Genomic DNA, 22,197 nt, shown 5'->3' with positions numbered 1-22,197 from the left:
AAAGGCCTTCAAGTTTAGAGGGGTATTGATGTGATTTGCTTGAATACGTTTGCCGCAAAACATATGCACCATCTGTATTACTCAAAGTAATGTAAACTGTATGCAACGGTGGGAATTAAAAGAGAATGCATTGTGATGGCTGACGTACCGTACTGAACCTCTTCGTTGCCTTTTTTCCTGTGTAAACATTCGATTTTAACCATCTTAGCAGTCTGGAGAACTTCTATAGGTTATATACCAGGGCCTAAAAGAGTCATGAAGGCAAAATACAAGTTTGTGTTATTCGAAAGATTTCTTGTTTTATAGTGCCCCCAGCGCTTGTCAGAATGCAAACGATGCTTTATCTACAAAGAAATTAATTACTTCAAGTTAAAATTTTAATTTTCCCGCTAATTTGTACGTTTTCATCGTCTGCAATGACATCACACGAAGCGACTGCTCTTCTATGGTCTTTCTAGGGACCATAGCTCTGCAGCCGATTGGGAGGCCTTGTTTGCCGTTAGGAAACAAAGATGGCGCCACCATACCGTAGCAAGCCGTTTTCTGCCCTTATCACGGAGCAAGAATGTCTTTCTCCGTGGCCTTTGGTTTGTTTTTGGCCGTATTTAAACCTGGCCTGTTTTTGCTCACGGAGAAAATATTCGTTTAGCAAAACGTTTTGCTCGCTTGACAAATCTGGTCACGTAAGACACCGTTCCTTGCGTCAATCGGCAAGTGCAGTCTCAAACAACCCCAAAGCCCCGCAGTCCTGTGCAGCTAAAACCAAGCATAGTGCGCGCAGTACCAACAGCAGTACGCATCGGCACTTCTGTTTACGTGTGCTTTCGTAACTTCCACTGTTTGTCCCACCATTCTTACAGCTTTGAAAAGAATGTGCCCTAAATTTAGGCGCAAATGGCTCGTTCGGCAAGCTTATAAGGTCTTCCTAATTTGCGTTTGGTTTTGCCGCCCTCCGCCAATCCCAGAGCTGTCACATGTGACATCATAGGTTCTGTTGCGGGAATTAAGCTAGTTTGTCGCATGGCCATTCACTTTTTTCCTAATTATGTAGCTTATTTGAGCGAAGTTCACAATAAAAGTGGTATCAGTATGATTCTAACGAGGCAATCTTTTGAATGAACCAAACTTGTGTTTTCTCTTCATGGCTCCTTTAAATGGCAAACAAAAAAAACAGTAACTGTGAAATGGAAAAAAAAGGTTTTTAAATGCGTCAGCATGCGATTAAAATGCATGCACTCTGGCTAAACATTACCGCATTGCAGGCTTTAGAAACGCATTTTTTTCTCTTTAAAGTAGAGCTTGATGCTAAAGAATGTTATTTCCTCGCCAAACTTGCTACTGTAAGCAAATTTATCCGAATTTCTACACCAAAACCTGCACGGCTCAAAAAGCTTGCCTTTTACGATTTTTCGCGCACATAATAAATCCGAGGTGTGATAAAGAGCGCAAAAATAACTGCAATTACGGGCGAGCTAATACTTTTAGCGTTTCCATACTTATTGGACGAAGTTGCAAAAACGATGCAAGGTACAAGGCTCATATCAACTGTTAGATCGGATTGGGGAAGCAATATGCACTGTGTAGGGCAAAATTCAGTGAAACGGTGTAGGTTCAACTTTCAGTTATTTTGATAATTTATTCGCTATTTCAATCCTATATTCACTTTCATCCGTTCCGAACACAGCATACAGAGGAAAGAAATTCACAATAATTTACTATGCATATTCATGCACAAAATCGACGTTTCGAGATGTTCACAGACGCAAAATTACGGCCTCTACAAACAGAAACCGTAATAAAATATACATTGAAAGGTTGACTACGGGGAGTTTTCAATAATAGCACTCCGTCGTCGGTTTATGCGTCGTTTCTGAAGGCTCGCTCAATGAATTCAAAACTTCCATTGAAAGTGGCCTTAATCTCCGTTTGACGGAACACCAGATGGAAGCTTCAATGGCGAGGGCTCTCCTGAATACGCTATTTATTCCCGAATTTACGCAACTCCAGACGAAAAGTTGATCTCTAGATGCGTGCCTGAGCCCCGTTTGATTAAAAGTGCCGAATGTTTATGATGAGCGCTAGTCTTTGCTTCAATACATCCCCATTCATGAGGGATTGAAAATCCGGCGAGATCATTCCATCGAATGAGATCAATTAATTTCGAAATATATACAACATATGGCTGGTAACAAGCCAGTACAAGCATCACTGTGCTATGGTTTTGATCAGTTTGTCAATAGTTCCAAATCTGGCCTGGTCTTCACACATTTCTTGCGGTTTACGAGTGTCAGTTGGGTTTGTATTGGCTGGCCGGATGGCAGGTGACCGAATTGCTTACGAAATTAACCGCATCGGGAAAGCAGCCATCCGGAATCATTCGTGCTTTGCTAGGTGCCTCCGATTAAAAGATGTCAGCGCACCCAGAAACCAAACCTTCGAAAGAAAAGCTGTTTATGGGCAGAGTTTCGCGCAGTTTTTTTTTTGTAAGTAAGAAAAAAACAGATCAAGCCGCATTTCAGGTGCCGCTCGACGAAAATCAACCAGGTGTATTTGCAGGGAAAGCAAACGTCACGGTGTGTGTTCTACGAGCCCGCAGCCACAACCGAAATTTCATGCAATTTAAAAAGTTTGCTGAACCACAATTTCACATGTCTCATCACTTGGAAATACATGTTCTTGAGTAGATTGGCTATCAATAGGCACGATTTTGTAGCATCCTTTGAATTACAGTTAAATATTGGTGGGTTCTCAAAGTCCTACATCTGGGCGACGCGCATTGGCTATACCAGCGATCGCACCGCCAACCTTGTCAGCGATTGAAGGGCTCGCGTTACTGGGTTCATTCGGTTCCCCTGGGCAGCGGTCCAGCCGCCAAGATAATTATCCGTTATGAATTTCCCTTCTCATCTGCCGTGGTATTTTCGAGGCCGCGTATCATCCGCTCCCCAGCTTCGCTGGTTATCCACGATCACAGTAAGGGCTTATGAATTTTTTACATATTTGTACCCCAGCAAGAGTGCAAGTACTTTTTTTCGGGCAGCAATGTTTAGAAGCCCCTGTTCTAGGTTGCCGCAAATTGTTCACGAAAATTTTAGGGTGCTGCGCGCCGAAACCTATAATTACGGGCCCGCGATATCCTTCAATCGTACAACGCCGGAACTCCAGATTGAACACGCACAACACATTCGCGAACGCTCAACAGATCAGGTAAGCCCGTATATCAGTATAAGAGAAGGAAAGGGCGATTACATACTTTCAATAATGGGAGTGTATGTTGTGTTTGTTTTTATTGCTCCATAATCATAACCATCACTGCCACAAGCCCCAACATCATCATTAACAACTACAACAGCAATAACTACAACCACCACAACAACAACAAAAAACAACAGCCTATTCAGGCCCTCTGCAGGACGAAGGCCTCTCCCATATACCTCCAACGGCTCCTGTCCTGCGAAGTTCGAGTTCATTGTTTGCCTCAAAATGTTCTTATTTATCCCTCGATTGTGTTATTTCCCTTCCCTTTTTCTAGACACGTCTGTCGGTATTTATTTTGTCACCCTGATGATCCACCAGTTGTAATTTATTGTAACTTGATGGCCAGAACATTTTCAATTATTTTGCTTTATTTGTATCATGACATCATTTACTCGAGTTTGTTCCCTGATCCCAGAACCTCGTTTCCCTTCCCTAAGTGTTACTCCTATACTTTTCTCTAGAGCCAATAGAAAGTTCCCACAGTAGGTGTGCTTGTTGAGTAAAATATCATATATCATAGCGCTAATTTCGGCGCTGGTAGTACTATTCCCAGTTTAAACAAGTGGGCGTGCAGAAAAAAAAAAAGTCGTGCTGTGGAATTTAAAACAGCCGAACTTTTATATTTATTGTTTCTACGTCATGACAGTAATATCGACGACCAGGCACACATTCCGCACTCTTCCAACACCTTACAACAATGGAAGGGGTTCAGCGCATTATTTCACTTGAGTCTACCCAAAGGTAGTGTGAACGTGTCTAGACTCAACAAGAAAATTAGCGTGATCAGTTTCGATATTTTATCGCATTCATTTGCAACCTTTTTTTTATATATTTATGGTATAAACAAGTTGAGGGCGTCCGCCAAAAGTACAAAAATAAGTGGAGTAAAGAAACCAGCTTCGGACGGCGGAATATGTGCTCTGCACGGACGGACGGACGGACGGACGGAGGGGCAGTCACAGACGCATGTGCAGGTGCCGTCATAAGTAGTGGGAACAAGCATTTGTGGATATCACAAAATATTTGTCTTACAGGTTTTATGAAAGTCAGTAAAGGTTTACAGAATATTTTTTATTAGGGAGGACGTCTTTAAACGCTCATCAATGTATCCAGAATATTTGAGACCGTGATCCAATTATTTTGATGGCACCTGTATGTCATTGTATAAACATGTACACGCAGATGCACGTACACGCACAGAAAGATCACAAGAAACTACAGCGTTTCATTGAAGTTTCCCAGTTGGCGTGCCTCTTTCAAGAATAAAATGATTGCAGATGCAGCACGTCTAGAGGCACTCGGGAAAAAATCTATACTCGAGGATCGCTAAAACAGTCAGCCAAAAACGAGGTAATGTTAAGTTCCTGAAGAGGGGGATAAGCATCCGGGCAACAAAATGGCTGACAAATTGCGCTTCCCTGTATTGCAAACTTCGGGTGTGGCCGTTGAATGTTTTTATTTCGGAGTTAATTTTTTATTGCGGTTGCGATAGAATTCATTGTGGCCATTTAGGGCTTCAAGCCAACAAGAAAAGAAATGAAGTCACTAAAAGATGATGAACTGGCCCTTAAATGCCCTTTTTAACTGACGCATTAGTGAAATACGCCACCCCAACCACCTGCCAGCCGCCATTGCTCAAAGAATTCTGCCGTGCTCGCGTACAGCGTACCACAGACAATTCCTTGTCGACGCCCTGGTCCGTTTATACGCCTCGAGCGCGGCTTGTAGGGGCGCCACTGAAATCCCCCTAGCGGTATGTTTCGAAAGCAGCCGCGGGAGTCCACGTCCCGCTCCCCACTGTCGCCGCTGATTTTGCGGCACGTTCACGACCGAGATTTACCGATCGCGGGCATTTGAAATCCATGTTTATGTGTAGAAGTCACTCTATTCGCAAATGGGGTGTGTTTACGAGAGTGTAAATGTTTCTGACGCGATTTTAGTGTAGTTTATTCGGTGTGTATAAGCGCCAGGTGTGTGTCACAGGCCAGCGTCACGGAACCGGCGCATGATGGAGCCGATTGTAGTAACACTGCCCTGAATTTACTAGCAGTGTCTGCATAACCACCGGTTCCACAGGTGGTCATGCTACATCTATACCCTACGCTGTAAATCAGTTTTGTGCGCTTACATAATCAGCGGAGCACTCATACCTGACAGCACGCCAGTTACGTTTGCAATACTATACCTCAGATATTTATCCCCACCATTTACAAGCCAGTCTGCGTTAATTTCGGGAATATTCAACAGAAGTACGATGGACAATGCATAATTATACTCAGGGATCAGCACACGACAGAGTCGTCTTGTCGTGAGGTGAGCGCCCGCAAACCTTCATCTGCTACATATATCCTCTGCAAGCAGCGCGGAGACGGGCTTATAATATATTCGGCGTCCGCGACTAAATGCTTCTTCGAAATATCGTCATATGGCACAGGAAGCCTGCAGAATGAAGCAGAAACTGAAATCAGAGGACCTTATCACATGCCACACTCTTCCAACGACCCCTTTCATCGCTTGTTGAACTGCCTACCCTGTATACTTTCAAAAATGCGTCCGCCGTACAATCAGCTGTTTGTTGAAGTCGAAAAACAAAAGGAAAGTGAACACGAGATTTACGTGTGTGATTACTAAAACGTCCATTGCTTGATTCTGCTCCACTTTTGTACACAGCGTCCACTCCTCTCCCCCCCCCGATGTCTCACGAAATAGCAGTGCATTTCGCGTATAGTTAGTTGGTCTGGTACCTGAACCCTACCTGGCTTAAGTTTCGACGAACGTCTTTAGCATGTCAGAAGCTGCACTGTTTTTTTTTTCATTTCCGTTAGAACTATTATGTAAATTCTTCCGCACTTGCACAGCATTTATTTTTCCGTGATTTCATTAACTTGCTTTAGTTCTTGCTATAAGGCATGTGTGGGCAAATATTTAACGACGCACAGGCTTGGAATATACTGAACATTTTTCCATGGTTTATATTCTTATAAAAGGCATAAGTTATTGTCCGACATTAAGTAATCACATCCCCGAAACATAGTTTTCTGCGACGTATATATTCGAAACGAAGCCGCATTCGTTGTCCCAGCTGGAAAATGAAGGCAACCTCTCACTGTGCCAGTATCAGGTCTCAACGAGGTGAGAGTAGAATTCATTTGTGCTTGACGTGTTTGGAGGTAACAGTGGTGATATGCTGCTAGCGTCGCCGACGCCGCGAAGAGCGGCGACGAAGCGCGCAGAACTGCGTCCCCAGGTATCTCTTGCCAGCGATCGTGTACTCCACGAAGACGCAGCTGCTTTTTAAGTGACCTAAAAGTACTCATTGCTTATATGCGTCACCATAACAAGTTTTTTTTAGGGCACGGAAAAGCGAAAAGAAGCGAAAAAGAACCAAAGAACTGCACGAGCCCCTATCAGCCACGCAGCGCAAATCCCGTCAATACCGCGGAGAAGCGGCGGCAGGCGGCGCAGCGATCGCGAAGCTTGAGGACCTGAAAACGACAGCGCTCGCCTCCCAGCGTACCTGTCCAGCGCGTGCTCTCCTCGTCACCATAATTACTACCGCCGACTCTCCTTAATGCGAGGTCCACGGGGCCCGAAATGCCGTTCAAACCATCCGCACTTCCAATTAAACGAAGCGCCCATAACAGCAATATTTTTGGTCCGCAACCCATCTTTCTTCTTGAGTTTGTTCAAAATCTTCACTTTCGTTGAGGCGTCTAGCGCATGACATGGCTTGCCATGGTAGTTATTACTTATCGCTAAATGCGAAGCACGACTTTACCGCAACACAAACTACTCACATGGCAGCGTACCGCGACAAAGCAGTGTGGGGACCTCGAAGAAAGAAAGGCCGGCGCTGGCGAGACTCTCAAATGCATGCCGCTTCATTAAATGTGCGAGGCCTCAAATGCGATGGCGCCGACATCACTACAGAACACGGCGCTGTTTTCGAATTTGAAAATTTTGATTGTTATTGAGTAGTGACGGTCACGTCGATGCTTTTCATTCGGAATAACTTCCGACTAGTTCGTACAATGGCTTTTAGCTTGAAATTATCGAGTAATTTCGTTTATTGGAATGCAACTAAAATTGCCGGAACGAGTGCACCATTAATAATTAAGCGAAGTATATAAATTAGGCGGCTTCGTATTATCGAGGGTCAACTGTGCCTCTATAGGTGGTAGGCTCCGGATAGTACGAGGAGGCAGGGCGCTACCAACGCTATCTTTTAGCTGGCACAGACGGACGTTCGCTGGTGCAGTGTTGTGTCAACTAGTTCGCTGCTCTCTTGATCCGGTTTCCAACCTGTTATTCCGCTGTACGCTCATTCACTGCGCTACTGGCAATCTCTTCGGCATGACCTTTAACCCATTCCCCATGCCGCTTGACGTTCGTTGTCTTTGAGGCCCCCTTTGCCAATGGATGTCTGCCTCGGTTACGCCATGCAGCTACACCACAGATGCATGGAATAACGAGCGCTTAACACCTGCACTCTACAATGAAAAACCGGACTCTTGCGAGAGTTGGGCGAACATATAGATGACAAATAGATGGCAGTCAGGAAACATGCGAGTGACTGCGGACACTCGGCCACTAGCCATGGCAGGCCTAAGTTCTCCTACGTTTACGAGATGGCAAAGGCCCTCTGAACCCTCAGCGTGCCTCAAGGTACGATTCCTGTAAACGCTGAGACATCCGCAACTCAACCAATGCCCCATTAATTCGTGAACACGATAGTGTAGGCTTGTCACTCGCCCGAGGAGCCTAATGGAAAAGGTAGTTCCAACATTTTTTCAGAGCAAATAACTGGGCCGCCAGAAAATGCGTGCAGGCAATTGGCTGGGCTCTATCGGAGGGCAGCGATGGATACAAGCCACCTGTGGCCGCTTTGACACTAAATGTCTATTTTAAACGTTGGAGTGCGAAATATGAGTGACTGAAAAACAAACCCAAATCAAAGTGGAGGTGCACAAAAAAATCAGACCGCAATAAAAAGCTAAGCTTAATACTTTCGTGAAAACATAACTCGGCTGCATATTGCCCCGTACCCCTTTATCTTTTAAAAATTTTCAGCCACATCAATTTTACACACACACACGCACACACCCACACACACATACACGTACGTACCTCCACGTGTATGCTTGTGAAGAAATTTAACTCTGACAACTGTGGTGAAGCTTGGTACACGGCTTTCTCACAGTAGTCATGGAGGTACTGGACATGGACATCATAATGTCGAAGTAGCTGCAATACACATAAGTGAAATGATCCCCGCAATTGAAGCGCGTCGTAATTTCTTTTTGTTTCACCAGGTCAGCATCGACGCGGATCATCGCTGCCGCATGGTGGTTCTTCTCCTTCGTGGTGATATCGTCCTACACGGCCAACCTGGCTTCCTTCCTTACGCGGGAACGACTACGGTCGCCCATTGAGAGCGTCGATGATTTGGCCAAGCAGTCCGAGATTCGCTATGGATGTGTGCGGTCAGGATCTACGCAAGCCTTTTTCAAGGTATCCTGTAAAATGAAGCTTCTCCTGTACAGTATATTGTGACGATACTAATTGATGAAGGAAACATTGTGCTGATGAATTTGAGTTTCGGTTTTTACCCAAAGGCCTTGGTATGATGTATAAATTAAATTTCCCATAAAAGCACACTTTATAATTTTTATTAGATTTTGCAGCTGCGCTGGAGACCTGATCGTAAAATTCAATCCTTGGGACGTAGTGTTGGCGCAACTTATCCTGCCTTCTCTCTGTATCGTAGAAATACCACAGGAAGTTTTTTACTCACTCAGGAAGCTTTATTGTGGATAAATTCGCAAATGTAAACCTAAATTATTATAAAAATTGTAACCAATCACAGGAGCATCTCGTCCGCGAGAGGATCACTAAGCAACTTAAGGTTAGATGTGGGCCCATAAAATCTTTATTACACACACAAGACTGAGTGTTCTGATATCTCTTAAGCTGTCAGAGGAAAGGCAGTGGTATCAAACATTTCCCCTTTGTGCATGCTTCTCAACTGTATGCAGGTGGATTGTAATTAATGACGTTTATCTGGCTACTATAAATAGTATATTACAACAAAATATCTAAATAGCTTTTCTATTCTCACATGTGAAAAGCCATCTTCGTTTTTTCATATTGTATTCAATAATGCCTGCGTTTGTCAGAAGTTAGACTACTAGAATTCCTAGAGAGTCAAGCAGGTATTTCAATGATTGAAAGATGCGCCCGATGCTAATACGTTTGGACACCTTCCTAGGAATCGAAGCACGAGACATACGAGCGAATGTGGCAGACCATGAAGGAAGATTTGGTTTCGTCCAACGCGGAAGGAGTGGCCCGAGTGGAAGCCGGCGGCTACGCTTTCCTCATGGAGTCCACCAGCATCGAGTATGTCGTGCAGCGTCGCTGCCAGCTGACGCAAATCGGCGGCCTTCTGGATTCCAAGGGTTATGGCATCGCCACGCCTCTGGGTAAGTGATCGTAGTTTACATAACATGCAATACCTTCGTTTATTCTAAGGCACACTTCTTGGCTCCAGCTGAACGTTAAACTTTTAGCCCGGATTACAATACCAGCGTACACTACGCACGAGACTATATGAATTGCGAATAGTAAGTTCACAAACCCACCTGTTACAAGAAGGGGCTAAAAATAAATAAATCACGTCGTATTTTGAAAGATCATTACAACGAATCTCAATGAAACGTCTAATCAGTATGCGTTTTTGTGGTAATGAACACTTTTCTGTTTTTAAACTGCAAAACTCCTGAAAGACTCTTTTGAAAATACGTTTTAGTTCACAAGAGACATTTCCCAAGTACTATGCCGTCCCGGATGTTATTCCCGAATGCACAGCGGTAAAATATCTCAAGCGATGAGCTTTGCCTTGCACAATGCAGGATGCTGTTCTATCCCCTCGAACTGCGCATTCCTGCTCTTAGGCTGATGCTGAATATGTCGGTTGTCGATAAGCCTAAGTTTGGCGAACATGATTCCGCAGCGCATAACCTCAATACCGGGAAAAAGGCATTGTTGTTGAAATATATTTCTGCAGTTGCGTGGCCAAACTCATAAAGTAGACCACTCAGTCTTAGTGGTCGATGCGGCTTGTTCGAACAGCAGGAATTTTGGTTGCGCCGCAAAGTACTACCAGGAGACAGCAGTTCATGATTACCTACGGAGGGAGTCATGCACTGTTCCTAATCAGGTGGAAAAACGGGTGGTCCAGGATGTGATCCCGATGTTTACCGGCAGAAAGTTGTAATGATGTTAGCGCGGAATGAAACATGTATGCCTTACTAGGAGTTAACTATTTAGTGATACGCAGGCACAGTTGCTCAAGAAGTTGTCCACCTTACAGAGCTGTAAAAGTGACAGTATCAGAATGGCCCAAAATTTATTTCGAAAGTTTTTAATGGCATTCTAACCTTCATCGATAACTGATTCTATTGGTAAGCAATTTAAGGTGACCCAAATTATATATTGATATGCACTATCAACTAGCCTTGTTTTAGACTTAAGTGAACCTTACAGACGAGCGCGTAATGATCGTCTTCTGAGTTAGACGCTAATAATAAGTGCCAGGGACATTTTCTAAAGTACAATATCAGAAGAAATGTGAAATTCAAGAGTACCCAAGAACACCTGCGCACACTGCGAAAGCACTTAACGCTGTCTCGCTGTAACGTTGAGGATAACTGCCAACAATACGCGCCAAAGTTATCATCAGGGCATGGCGTATTTTTCGGTGCACGCTCCATTTGCCACCTAGATGTGCAAATGAGATGCCTTTGTGAGTCCCCTTAACAAACGTGGAATTCACGTCAAAAAGATGAATCTCAGGTGGAATACGAGGTGTTGGGGAAAGGCAAACTATAAGAAGGAAGCTTTGTCAAAAGCACTGGGAAGAAAAAGCAATGTCTTCGTGCGTACTAAAGCTCGTAGCGAGAACCTTGATCTCCTGCAAGAACTAATCCCGAGGCGCCAAGGCAGGACGATAATTCAAAAAGTCATCAGTGGAGCCTCGCGTGCTTTTTCTCCTTTTTGTTTGGCAATAGACTAAGGATTATTCATTACGTACGCTTTTCGCCGCGTCATAATGGCGGTCCTCGTTCATTCTCATTTTGGGCGCTGAGCTCCCCGCACCCCGGGGTCACGTCGCTCGGGAGGTGCGGCCGAAGCATCCATCGAAAGCTGCACACTGCGTTATCGCTTTCTATGCCAGGTTGCCTGCCCGCCCTCTCGCTTGATCTCTAATCAGCCGCGTTCAGGACCGCCACTTTCACCGCTAATGTTAAGGAGGTGCCAACTGTGGGCACAAATAAGTGTGGTGGTTCTTACCAAAAATAGGAACGCTTTCAAAACTAATTCCGGAATTTTTTTCTCCTCTCATTTGATATATTCCCCACTAAAGGCCTGAACTCTGAATGACATGCCTCGCGGAAATATTTTCATTTGTCTTCCTTCTCGAGTTTTTGTAGTTCGCCCTCGCTTAGCTGGTGCAAAAATGTTTGCAATATTTTTATCACTGGTGGAATATTTCAAAATACAGCGCAATTACATCGGCATGCCGGGTAGTTTTTGTCGTGTGTCTTATGCCAACACTCCTAAAAATTGCGCAGGTGGGCTTCGCCACAACACCCCAGAACGACACATAATCGCGACGAAGTGTGCATATTTGCTGCATGACGATTCCCGGCATGCGATTAAAGCAACAATAGTATCTTCACTGTGACAACAGCGCAAGATGCGGGTTTTGCGCAGTTGTGTCAGCGCAGACACTTGATTTTGCTCTAATAGCACTCCGGGCCTCGTCATTCGCCAAATTTGCACATTTGCTCACGAATATTGGTATTCCTGGAGTGTTCTGGTGAAGGCTGCCTAAGGTGAGTTTTAGTAGGGAAAAGCTATTTGTGTAATTGGTGTTTGATCAAACTGTACTAACTTACTTTTATTTCTTTTATCTTGCGGGTGGTTTAAGTTGGCGTGGTTTGTGCAAATTTTTGGTTTCAAATATGTTTCTGTGTGAGAAGTTTATACATGGTTAGTTTGTGCGGTTGCCTAATTTCTGCATGTGTTATCATTTATGAAGCGAATCCGTAATGTCTTGTTTTTCAGGTTTACGAGATTTTTTCGTACCTTTATTTGTCGAACGTTTATTCGGGAACAATATAAATAAAAGCCATAGTGATGAAAACTTGTTAGTGTGCCGACAGGTGCATTTTCTTTCCAACAAAATAATAAAAAATACAGCACCGTTGCTTGGGTAGCATGCAGTTGTCGGAAGCAAACCCGACCATACTCTAATTTTCTTCTATACTTCATCTCTTCCCCACACCCCTTGTATTTTTTCAGTAATAATACATTTATTGGCAGGCAAGCTGATTTTTCTCTAGCCAGAACTGCTGCGGTTCCTGTTAAAAGCATTAAAACTGGCCCACAAAACAATCAGGTCATCCAAGCATTAAAGCCGCTGCAGTTCGAAAAAGCTCGGCTGCGGCAAAGAAGAGACAGAAGTGGTGCCTGCCATAGGAAAAATCAATAAACAGAACGCGGCCGTGTAGCGTTGGCAAAAAAGAGCTCATTTCGGTTTAGGGCATTTACATCGGATAAAAAATCAATAAAGTAAAAATGAGAAAGTGCGATACATCGAACGCGGAAGCATTATCGCCTTAGGATGGGATGCAACGCTTGCGACTCGCAAAGTGCGGGTAAAACAGTTTCGTGTCTACCCAAACCATCGCATGTTTTGAAAAATTCTTTTTCAGTTGTGCATATCCACCGAATTCAGTCGGTAGCTTTTGAGCAGCTTGGTGAACCCGAAAAGATCGTTATCGGGGTGAGCAGGGCCGCGGAAAAGGAAACCATGTGTTAAACTGACCGCGCGTTGATACTTGCAGGAGTTTTTTGTGCGTATTTGGGCTATACCGGAAGGACACAGATGTGTTGTTTTTCCAGGGCGCAACGCTTCTTTGCACTTTGCGGGATCTTGGCGTATAGGCCCGGCGTGCTACAAAAAATAAAAATCTAATCTGTTAAGAGGAGGCCGATATAGAAAAACTGGTCGTTCGATCGTGATGGTGCGAAGCATTTGAAACGCTTGTGTTTTTTTCGGTAGAACGGCCGTTTGCATAGACGTAAAGAGAAAAGTAGCTTATGGAATTATCCAAGCGACTTGCAGCAGACTTAGGACGCCACGACAGGAAGGGAAAGCTCCAAAGTTGCGCACGAAAAGGGAAATTTAAGGACGCACACTATCTTCTATTGTGCAAGCGATATCTCCAAGTTAATTTCAATAAGAGGGATTTTTTTGTCAAACCCGCTCGTCCTTGCTTTTCAACAATCCGATAATTACCAGACGAGGTGGAGCTGCTGATATGGTTTATAATGATCAATTCTGTACACACGTCCTGTTTGGTGTTAAAAAGTTTTGAGTTCTTTTTTACTGAAAACATTTAAAACATATGCCATTATTATTAAACACCAGGTGTTCTCTTGCCTACATACGAACAATAGGCCCAAGGACGACATTAATGGCATGCGAGGTATACTGGAGGCTCGGCTGGCAGAGATGGCACTGAATGTGGTCTGATTGTGTGCTGACCGATACTTTACCTATTTATGGGTTACCCAGGGCCGTTAAATGGGCGTTGCAACACTTTTGATAAACGCTTTCACTCATTCTTTGCGTCGGGAGGTATCGTGAAAGCTATAGTTATCGCCAGCTCGGAGCGGAACTGCGCGATTTTCCCGTCACAGCAGATCCGCCTTCCGTTTCTTCTTTGTTATTGCGGCGTTTTCAGTGTATTGATCATCAAATGTCTTTATTTCTGCCACTAAAAAAAGCCGGCCAATAGCCACTACACCCCTGTAATGACGTAATTCGAGCGCCAGAAGAACGCCAAGACCAGGAAAGTGAAAAGTTTCCCGAGCAAGTTTATAGGATATTTGATGGGAATTGAGAAATAATGTCTTGACTGAGGTACTTTGTGAACTCCCATTTTAACTACTTGATGTGTTTATCGACTACGGGCTGAAAGAATTTAGAATTTAGAAAGATGTTCGAAAAGTAACTGACGGTTACTATACTCCGTAATGCGAAATTTGTGCGCTGCCCTTCGCGTTCAGGGCGAATACCTGCTGCGTCCCAGGAAGGGATCGGGTGATCAGCGATTCTAAGGCGGCGCGCGCTACTCTGCACTTATCTCCCAGCGTGTCGCCGCAACCGAGCAAATTTTCGGAAATCGTGGTTGAACTTCCCGCGCAAACGTCACGTGCTTCGGATGAGCCACGCAACGAGGAGCATTTCTCAAATTACGCCCACCTCCCCTCGCGGGAACCCTGGTGTGATGCGACGCTGAGGGGGGTTCAAGCGCAAGTGGAGAGCAACCGCCGACCGAAAGGCCGCCGGAGACCGGCACACCGGTTATATGCGCAGCGTACCTATAGTGTACTAATTCTAGTACACTATAGCGCACCCGAAGGAGAGGAGACCGCGGAAGAGAGAGTACTGCACAGGTGCCGGCGCCAGTGCGTCTGCCACGGCTATGACGCAACACAATCCACTTTAATCCAATCTAATCCAAATCCAATCCAAGCCAGGCCAGGCCAAGCCAAGCCAAGCCAAGCCAAGCCAAGCCAAGCCAAGCCAAACCAAGCCAAGTCAAGCCAAGCCAATCGAATCCAATCCAATGCCCCTCGCGAGAGAGTGTTCGCTATCGGAGAGGAGAGAGGGTGAGCGGCGGAGAGCGCAGCTGGCGCGGCGAGGAGAATGGGGGAGGGGTGGACGCCGACAACACCGGACGGATGCAGGGAGAAGGCGAGTGAATGAGATGCGTTCGCATCTAAAAGCCTCCCCATCACACTACCGCCGACAAGCGCCTCGTGCGGGCTGTGCATGCTGCCCGAACACTTTCCCTTCACACTTTCGCCACAATTTCCTCCGCCGTTTTCTTTCTGCTTCTCTCGCTCGGTTACGGCGCCGCCGCTGACACCAAACCACAGTAGCAGCCTCCAAGCGATGCGCACAGAAAAGTGTTGCATCGTCCATTTAGGGTGTGAAAACACAAAACAAAAAATTCACGTCCGATTTGAGACCAGGAAGGGTGGGTAGCAGTGAACAGCTTTTATACGCACAAACTGTTTGACCGATTTCTCTTTTCCTTTTAGCAGAAACGAAATTTGTGCCGCGGAAAGTGCATGGAAGACGTCCGTATGCAATGTTTGCGTCGCGGTGTGTTCCTTATCCTGGAGGTATGTTGACCGGTAGCTCAAGTGCTTTATGCCATTGAGCACGGCCATGTTCGTGCCAGGGAAAATAGCCCTTGCCTTTCAGGTTTGCAAAATTTCAATGCAGTGTAGCTTGAGTATTTTCTCAATTTTGTTTTTCGCACAGTTCTCCTTAGGTAGGATTGGGGTGGTGGAGTAATGTTCGCTTTATGTTTCATATTGCACGCCACCTCGATTAAGCCTTAGACAAATGTATGTGCGAAAGTATCAAGCGTAACCTCAAAATCGCCGTGAATGCTTGAGTAGTTTAAAGAATTACGCCCGATAGTAGAGCAACCAACCGGCATTTGACCGCTATATGTACACACAGTTCATGCGGCTCCAATTACAATGGGTAACAAACCGAAACGAGAACGGAAATCAATATAAAGTAGTAAAACGTCTAGTAGTGCAAAACACTTGCCATAATGCCGTTTTCTTTTCTCATTATCCTAGAGACATCAATCGCTGTCCAGACATAGCTACCTTTCTAACTACGGGCGGTAGTTCTCACATTTATATCAACGAAGTCACATGCCGTCCAATAAACTTAGTGTAACCGTTTCCTACAGCGTTAATCCTAATACCGTAACAACGAAATTTCAGAAAGAATTCTGAAGCGCTGAACAACGGCTGCGCACTCAGCAAAACACAGTTCGAATTGTGCTCGCGCCGTTGGCCATGGCGTAGGACAGCGCTTGAGGGCGGTCACATAGCCGATGCTGAAATAGAGAAACTATTATCCTGTTCTGCGGGCGAGGTTTAATTCTTCCCGCTACAGCGCAGACAAGGTCGTGTATTGTTATAACGCTAAAGGGTGTCCGCATTTCATGAACAATCTAAGGAAAACTGTTTAAGATATTATGAAATACTTGCGCAGTGCGTGTTTGCGTGTGTGCATGCGTGCTTGCGTGTGTGTGTGTTTGTGCGTGTGTGTGTGTGTGTGCGTGCATGCGTGGATGTGTGCGTGCGTGTGTGCGAGCATGCGTGCATGTGTGCGGGCGAGCGTGCTTGCGTACGTGTGCGTGCGCGTGCGTGTGTGTGTGTGCGTGCGTCAGTGCGTGCGTGCGTGCAAGTGCGTACCTGTGCGAGCCTGCGTGCGTTCGGTTGTGTGCGTGCATGCGTGCATAAGTGCATGCGTGCGTGCGTGCGTGCGAGCGTGCTTGCGTACGTGTGCGTGCGCGTGTGCGTGCGTGCGTGAGTTTGCGTGAGTGCTCACGTGCGTGGGTGCGTGAGTGCGTGTGGGCGTGCGTGTGTGTATGTTTACATCTGTTATAAACCAGCCATGAACTTCGCCCTTCATTGGCACCTAATGTGCTGTTCGCAACTGAGCACATTGTTAATGTTTCCTCAAGCTTATACCAACTCTGTCTCATAAATGTGTAATTGAGGATATTTACATAAAAGAAAAATACGAACGTAAGGTTCTAGCGCAGGGGTGTTCGATATTTTCATTTCGTACTCGCAGGATCACCATACCGCAGCCTTCTTTCATCGGCCATACTAAAGCTGCAGGAGAACGGCACCTTGCAGTTACTGAAAGACAGGTGGTGGAAGGTGATAGACCCGTCCTTGCGCTGTCCAGAAGACACCGGCGCGTCAAGTCCCGGATCTGCCAACGAACTCGGCCTTCCCAAAGTCGGAGGCGTGTTCGTGGTTCTCTTAGCAGGACTTGGCCTGGCGTGTCTCATCGCTTTTGCCGAAGTTTTTTTCAAGGCACGCTCGTCCCAGAGCTGCAGAAGCACGGCGTCCGCGGCGGGTGCATCATCATCCAGACAGTTACTCAGAGTAAGCGGGTTTCCGTCGAATTCTTCAGCTTTCCAAGGAGTCCGAATGGGCTCAGCATTCTCGCAATGCATACCTTCACCATTTTTAAAGAGCGTAATCCATAGTTTTTTTCAAAAACTCGCAAAAGACGTCGAAGGGAACACCTAAACTAACGTACATTTCAAACTTCGAATGTTTCCGTCCTCTGCTTTGATCAATAACTCTTTGAGCTAGCGCAGAGCCGAAAAGTAAACACTGGGAGCATTTTGTTGCTATAAAATTCAGAAACACGAAAAGCAGGACTGGTCTATTTAAGTAGAATTCTCAACTTTGCATTTACAGATTACGGCACAATTCCATTAGTTAGTATTTAGTATAGTATTCGTAGTATTTAAAACCACCAGATCTCATTAGTGAACCTGCGCTATAATAACAAACATTTCCCGTAGCGCGAACCTATGAATGTTTCCTTACCTATTTATCTAGAAATGAGTGCAGTGCCACTTCGATTTGGGTCGAAATTTTTATCCTGCCTATTGAACCTATTAGAAGTCCCTGGTTTTTGTAAAAGCACAAGGTTTATTATGTACTGTTAGGCAAGAAAGGCGGCGTTGGCGTAGGCGGAGTCTGCAGCAGCGAGCGGACCCTAATCTAAAGCAGAAAAACTAGAAGCCTTTTTTACGCTTGTCAAGGGCTGACAATGCCCAGAGATTATTGCCTGCGTCTGCAGCGGCCCCAGCTCACGCCCAGCATCTTCGTGTGCCTTTTTCCTTGCCTGTCCATGCTAGTACACGCAGAGGAAATACAGCGGTGGAAGAATGCAGTCAAACGAGCGAAGAATGAACATGGCTCTCAGTGCAAAACTCCCTAGAGCGCTGAGCGGCACCTATATAGACAAAAATATTTGGCATTTACAGCATATAAGATGTTCGTTGGTGTTACCAGAGTTGCTGCATTTATCGCGTCTCTGCTCTCGTTTAACTAAATTCAAAACAAAATCTTATGTTTAGCGCTCACGTTCTTGCCTCCCTTATTTCACGTCTTGTGAGGGTTTCTTTACTTCACCATTTACCAGGAACTATTGTGAAGAAGATGCTTGTGATTTCGCGATAAATTACGCATGGCTACCTTACCACCTTCATTTGTCCGACAAATTGCCGTAGGTAAGAATGCTTGGAGAACGTTCATTGTGTAGTGAATATGGAGCCGTTTTCAGCACCCTGCGCTACTAAATTAATACGGCATTCTTCAGGTGCAGCATGGTTCATTGTCGTAGCGCAAGTGTCGCCTGTGGGCATGGGTAATATCAAACGTAGTGTCTTTTGCTCGAAAACGCATCATCTGCACTTTAATTTCTCAGTTTTAAATGTTACTGAAAACTTTGCCAATAAGGTAATTCACCGTATTTCATGCTAACTGTATTTTTCCTATGGGTTCAATTGTTCTTTTGAGACAGTGTCATTGACCAAGTTTTTATTGAGAGATGTGGAATTTACGTTATTAATATTGACAAAATAAATTGTGGGAAGGAAAATGGCCCGGGAATCAAATTCAACTCATTTAGATACACTGAAGACGATCATATATAGTAAGCATTAGAAACTATAGTTATCCTTACCATAAAAAGACAGGAAAACGTCAATATTTTATAAGTCGTAATGAAGATAGGTTCTGAGGCCCATTATTTCACCTGGAACTGCAAAATTCTGTCAGCAAGCTTAACGCCCTCTCCTTGTCCCCAGCTGATTTAGATGTCAGGAACAGTGGCCTGCTCTTGGAATTAAGTGTAGTTAAATATCAATATGCAAAACCCCAAGAGAGCGTGAAAATTTTGTTGTATAAAAATTTCTTCCTAGGCGGTCGTTTTCCGCGTTATAAATGCCACAAAATAGTAAATAGTCGTTTCTCACTAACCATTACAGTTGCCCTAACTAGGTTAATCTTAACGAGAATGTACTCTGATCAAAGTGGTGATTATACAGCTACAGATTACAGAACGTAGATAATTTAAGTGTAGGATATGTGTTGGTTCAAACGGTACAGATCAAGGCAGCTCAACAAAACACAAAATCTACAAGCCCAAGCGAATTTTGTAGCCATGATTTCGCAAAGAAATGTTCAATTCGTAACGAAAAATTTGGCCGTTATTTTTCATTGTTTTCTTTGCAGATGGGACACAGGCACCCGTTATGACGAAAGCGGCGGCCACAAGTAGGGCGCCGACCATTGTATGCCTTCGAAGACATTCAGCCGTGATGCACACGGTATTCTTGCCAGATGTTCCTTATGGACCTAACTGGCATTGAATGATGTTGAAGATGCGAGTATTTATGTTTGGTACTAAAGTTTTCCATCGGTGGGGAGTCAAACATACGTGTAAATAAGGTAACCTGTAATTTGTGCACACACTCTTCCCCATGTCGAAATTTTCCTTCCCACTTAGGGGCGCAGAAAAACTTCATATAGGAGCATTTAAGGGTGGCTGGTATCGGAACACTTTTACACGGTCGTTTATACATGGATTTCTTGCCAATTCCTTACATTGCTTTAGGATTGTACAATGAAAATTTTCATCTTGTCACAGCCATAAAATTTCATCATATCCAGGAATAACAACAGTCGTAACATGTCATAATTACTACCATTCATGTCCTAACTGCCATCACCATGTTACTTTTGGGTGAGCGCAAATGCACATAGACAAGCAACATGATAATTTTGAGCTTTCAAGTGAAAACGGGCATTTCCATTTTTAAGTATTCATTGTCAAAAGGTATAAAAGCGATAGCAATTTAAGGCAGCCTAATGAATAATTCAATGAAATCTACGTAGCTCCTGGATTTAGGAAGGTCATGTGAAAATAACCCATGCTGGACCATGACACCAAATCAAGCACGCATGATCTCCTATGAGTATACCAAGGGTAATATATCGGGACAGACTGCCGGGCAAAGAAACGACTCGCCTATTGGACTACTCTCACTGCCACGAAAGTAAAAATGTCACTCTTGTGTTACAGTTTTCAAAACTGGTCGCTTGACAGTAAGCCATTAAACGTCATGTGTGCGCTTATCAGATGCGGCTTTAACAAATGACTTTTCCGTCAGGCCTACAACTCTTTGTACAGCTTTTTTTCTATTCGCCAAAAGATGTGAATAAACAATTCAGTACGGGATTAAAAAGATTGGTTTGTCCAGCACCAGTATCGTGGAAAACTACAAGACAAACGCTAAAACAGGTAAGATTGAAAACTATGCGCATTCTTCAAGGTTCCCGGGGATGAGATATCAAGACTAGAGCAACGTTGTAAGTTCTGCTGCTACGATTTTATTCTGTTATTCAGTGAAGGTAAGGCGCTGTAATATTTTCGTTGTTTCTGTGTAGTTCCCCACATGATTACTGTGGCAATCACATTCTGAAGACTTCTCTTGCTGAACCTCGATAAGATGCAATTTCCAGTTTTTCGCTCGAATATTGTTAATTTCATAGGTGTAGTAACTAGGTATTTGAAACAAAGGAAGCGATAAGAACAGATTAGCGAAGGGTGTGCGGAAGGACAGAACACCTCCAAGCAACTCATGCGGCCTCATGGGAACATTCTAAACTAACAGGGGCCTTTACATAGCGCAAACAACCATGTTCTGAGTTATAAAAAATTCGAGCGTAAAATACAAGTTTCATTGCTGCAAGGGCCGCATTGAATATGGTAAACGTAAATCTTTATGCAGCACCCGAGGGTTGCAAATTACATATTTTTGGGCTCCCGTTTATTACTATTAGTTATGGTTCCGTTTTTTTTCTTTGCTGAATTATATTAGCAGCAAAGAGCTCCATCCGCGCAGCCCTATTCAAGACGACGTATTGAAATGCGCCTAACAGCTGTAATTTTTTTCTTACCCTCGGCAGACCACTTCATACCAAACTCCTTTCGTCGTGCGCGCATTGTCCAAATGAATGGATATTTATTTCTCGAAAACAACTAAGTTCACTTCTCCCAGCAAAGGAACGTCAGCAGTTTCACCAAAGAAGACCTAAGCATGGTGTTTGTAAAGCAAAAACCAGTTCAAATGGAGGGGTTGGTCGCTTATAATTTTTGTTTAATTATTAATCGCAATTTTTATTCTATTTTGCAGCTTTTTATTTTGCCTGGCTGTTTCAAATTTAAAATACGTATTTCGAAGACAACGTTTTACAAACCATTAAAAGGCTACAACCAATAAAAAAACTATTTTGCGGTGCAGTTATCCTAAACCATTTGCGTTTATGTTTTGATAATAAGAAAAAAAAACCTTGTTGCATAATAAATTCAATCGTTTTTTCTGGTACTACAGAACAGGGTGGCGCTACCTCACGGTTCTGGCGTAATTGTCGAGGGATCGTGATGAAGAAAACCTACAGGGAGCAGAAATTCGGGCTTTATTTCCCTGCATTTCACTCCTGGCATCCCGAAATGATCGGAATGAGGAAATGTGCTTCAGCACCTGTTTACATATTTTTTTCGCTTCTCGCCATGTGACACCTTTACCCATTAGAAAGACGTATCCTTCCTTTTGGCATAGTTTTTACGCGTCAATTTCTTAACCAGGTTCCCGCGATTGCGGCATGTCTCAGGTGGTCTCTAAATACCGACACCTCCATTCACGTAAGATAACAGCGTAGGAAGGGCTTACACGTGATTTTATATCCGTGACTCTTCGCTACAACATGACTGGCCGCAAAAGAGAGGGTACCTAAAGTGCATTTTCGTGTAACTTCAGATATTCTGGCATATTTGTATGTCTTTGATAGTTGAAACGGCCAAGCAGATATTCAGTGGCATTTTAACCGCGGAGCTGTTGTTGCTGGCCGTAATGTAGGTGGCATGAACAGAAAACCGTGGGTCATTGTTACTTC

The 22,197-nt window shown here is 44.4% G+C and overlaps 1 protein-coding gene across 1 annotated transcript in view; it reads left to right on the top strand.

Annotated features, from left to right (window-relative positions):
- The window catches only part of LOC144153690 (glutamate receptor ionotropic, kainate 2-like), a 131,620-nt gene extending 110,085 nt beyond the window's left edge, over positions 1-21,535 (top strand). Inside the window, exons 12-15 of the mRNA XM_077685364.1 lie at positions 8,571-8,769; positions 9,527-9,740; positions 17,006-17,325; positions 19,474-21,535. Coding sequence (XP_077541490.1) covers positions 8,571-8,769; positions 9,527-9,740; positions 17,006-17,325; positions 19,474-19,497 — 757 coding nt within the window. The 3' untranslated portion in view covers positions 19,498-21,535. The remainder of the gene's footprint in view (positions 1-8,570; positions 8,770-9,526; positions 9,741-17,005; positions 17,326-19,473) is intronic.
- Positions 21,536-22,197: the final 662 nt, after the last annotated feature.

Source organism: Haemaphysalis longicornis, unplaced genomic scaffold, assembly GCF_048455015.1.
Source record: "Haemaphysalis longicornis isolate Haplotype H1 unplaced genomic scaffold, Haemaphysalis longicornis Haplotype H1 scaffold_9, whole genome shotgun sequence".
Lineage (NCBI taxonomy): Eukaryota > Metazoa > Arthropoda > Arachnida > Ixodida > Ixodidae > Haemaphysalis > Haemaphysalis longicornis.
The sequence above is the reverse complement of the archived record's forward strand: the minus strand, read 5'-3'. Positions and strand labels throughout refer to the sequence as shown.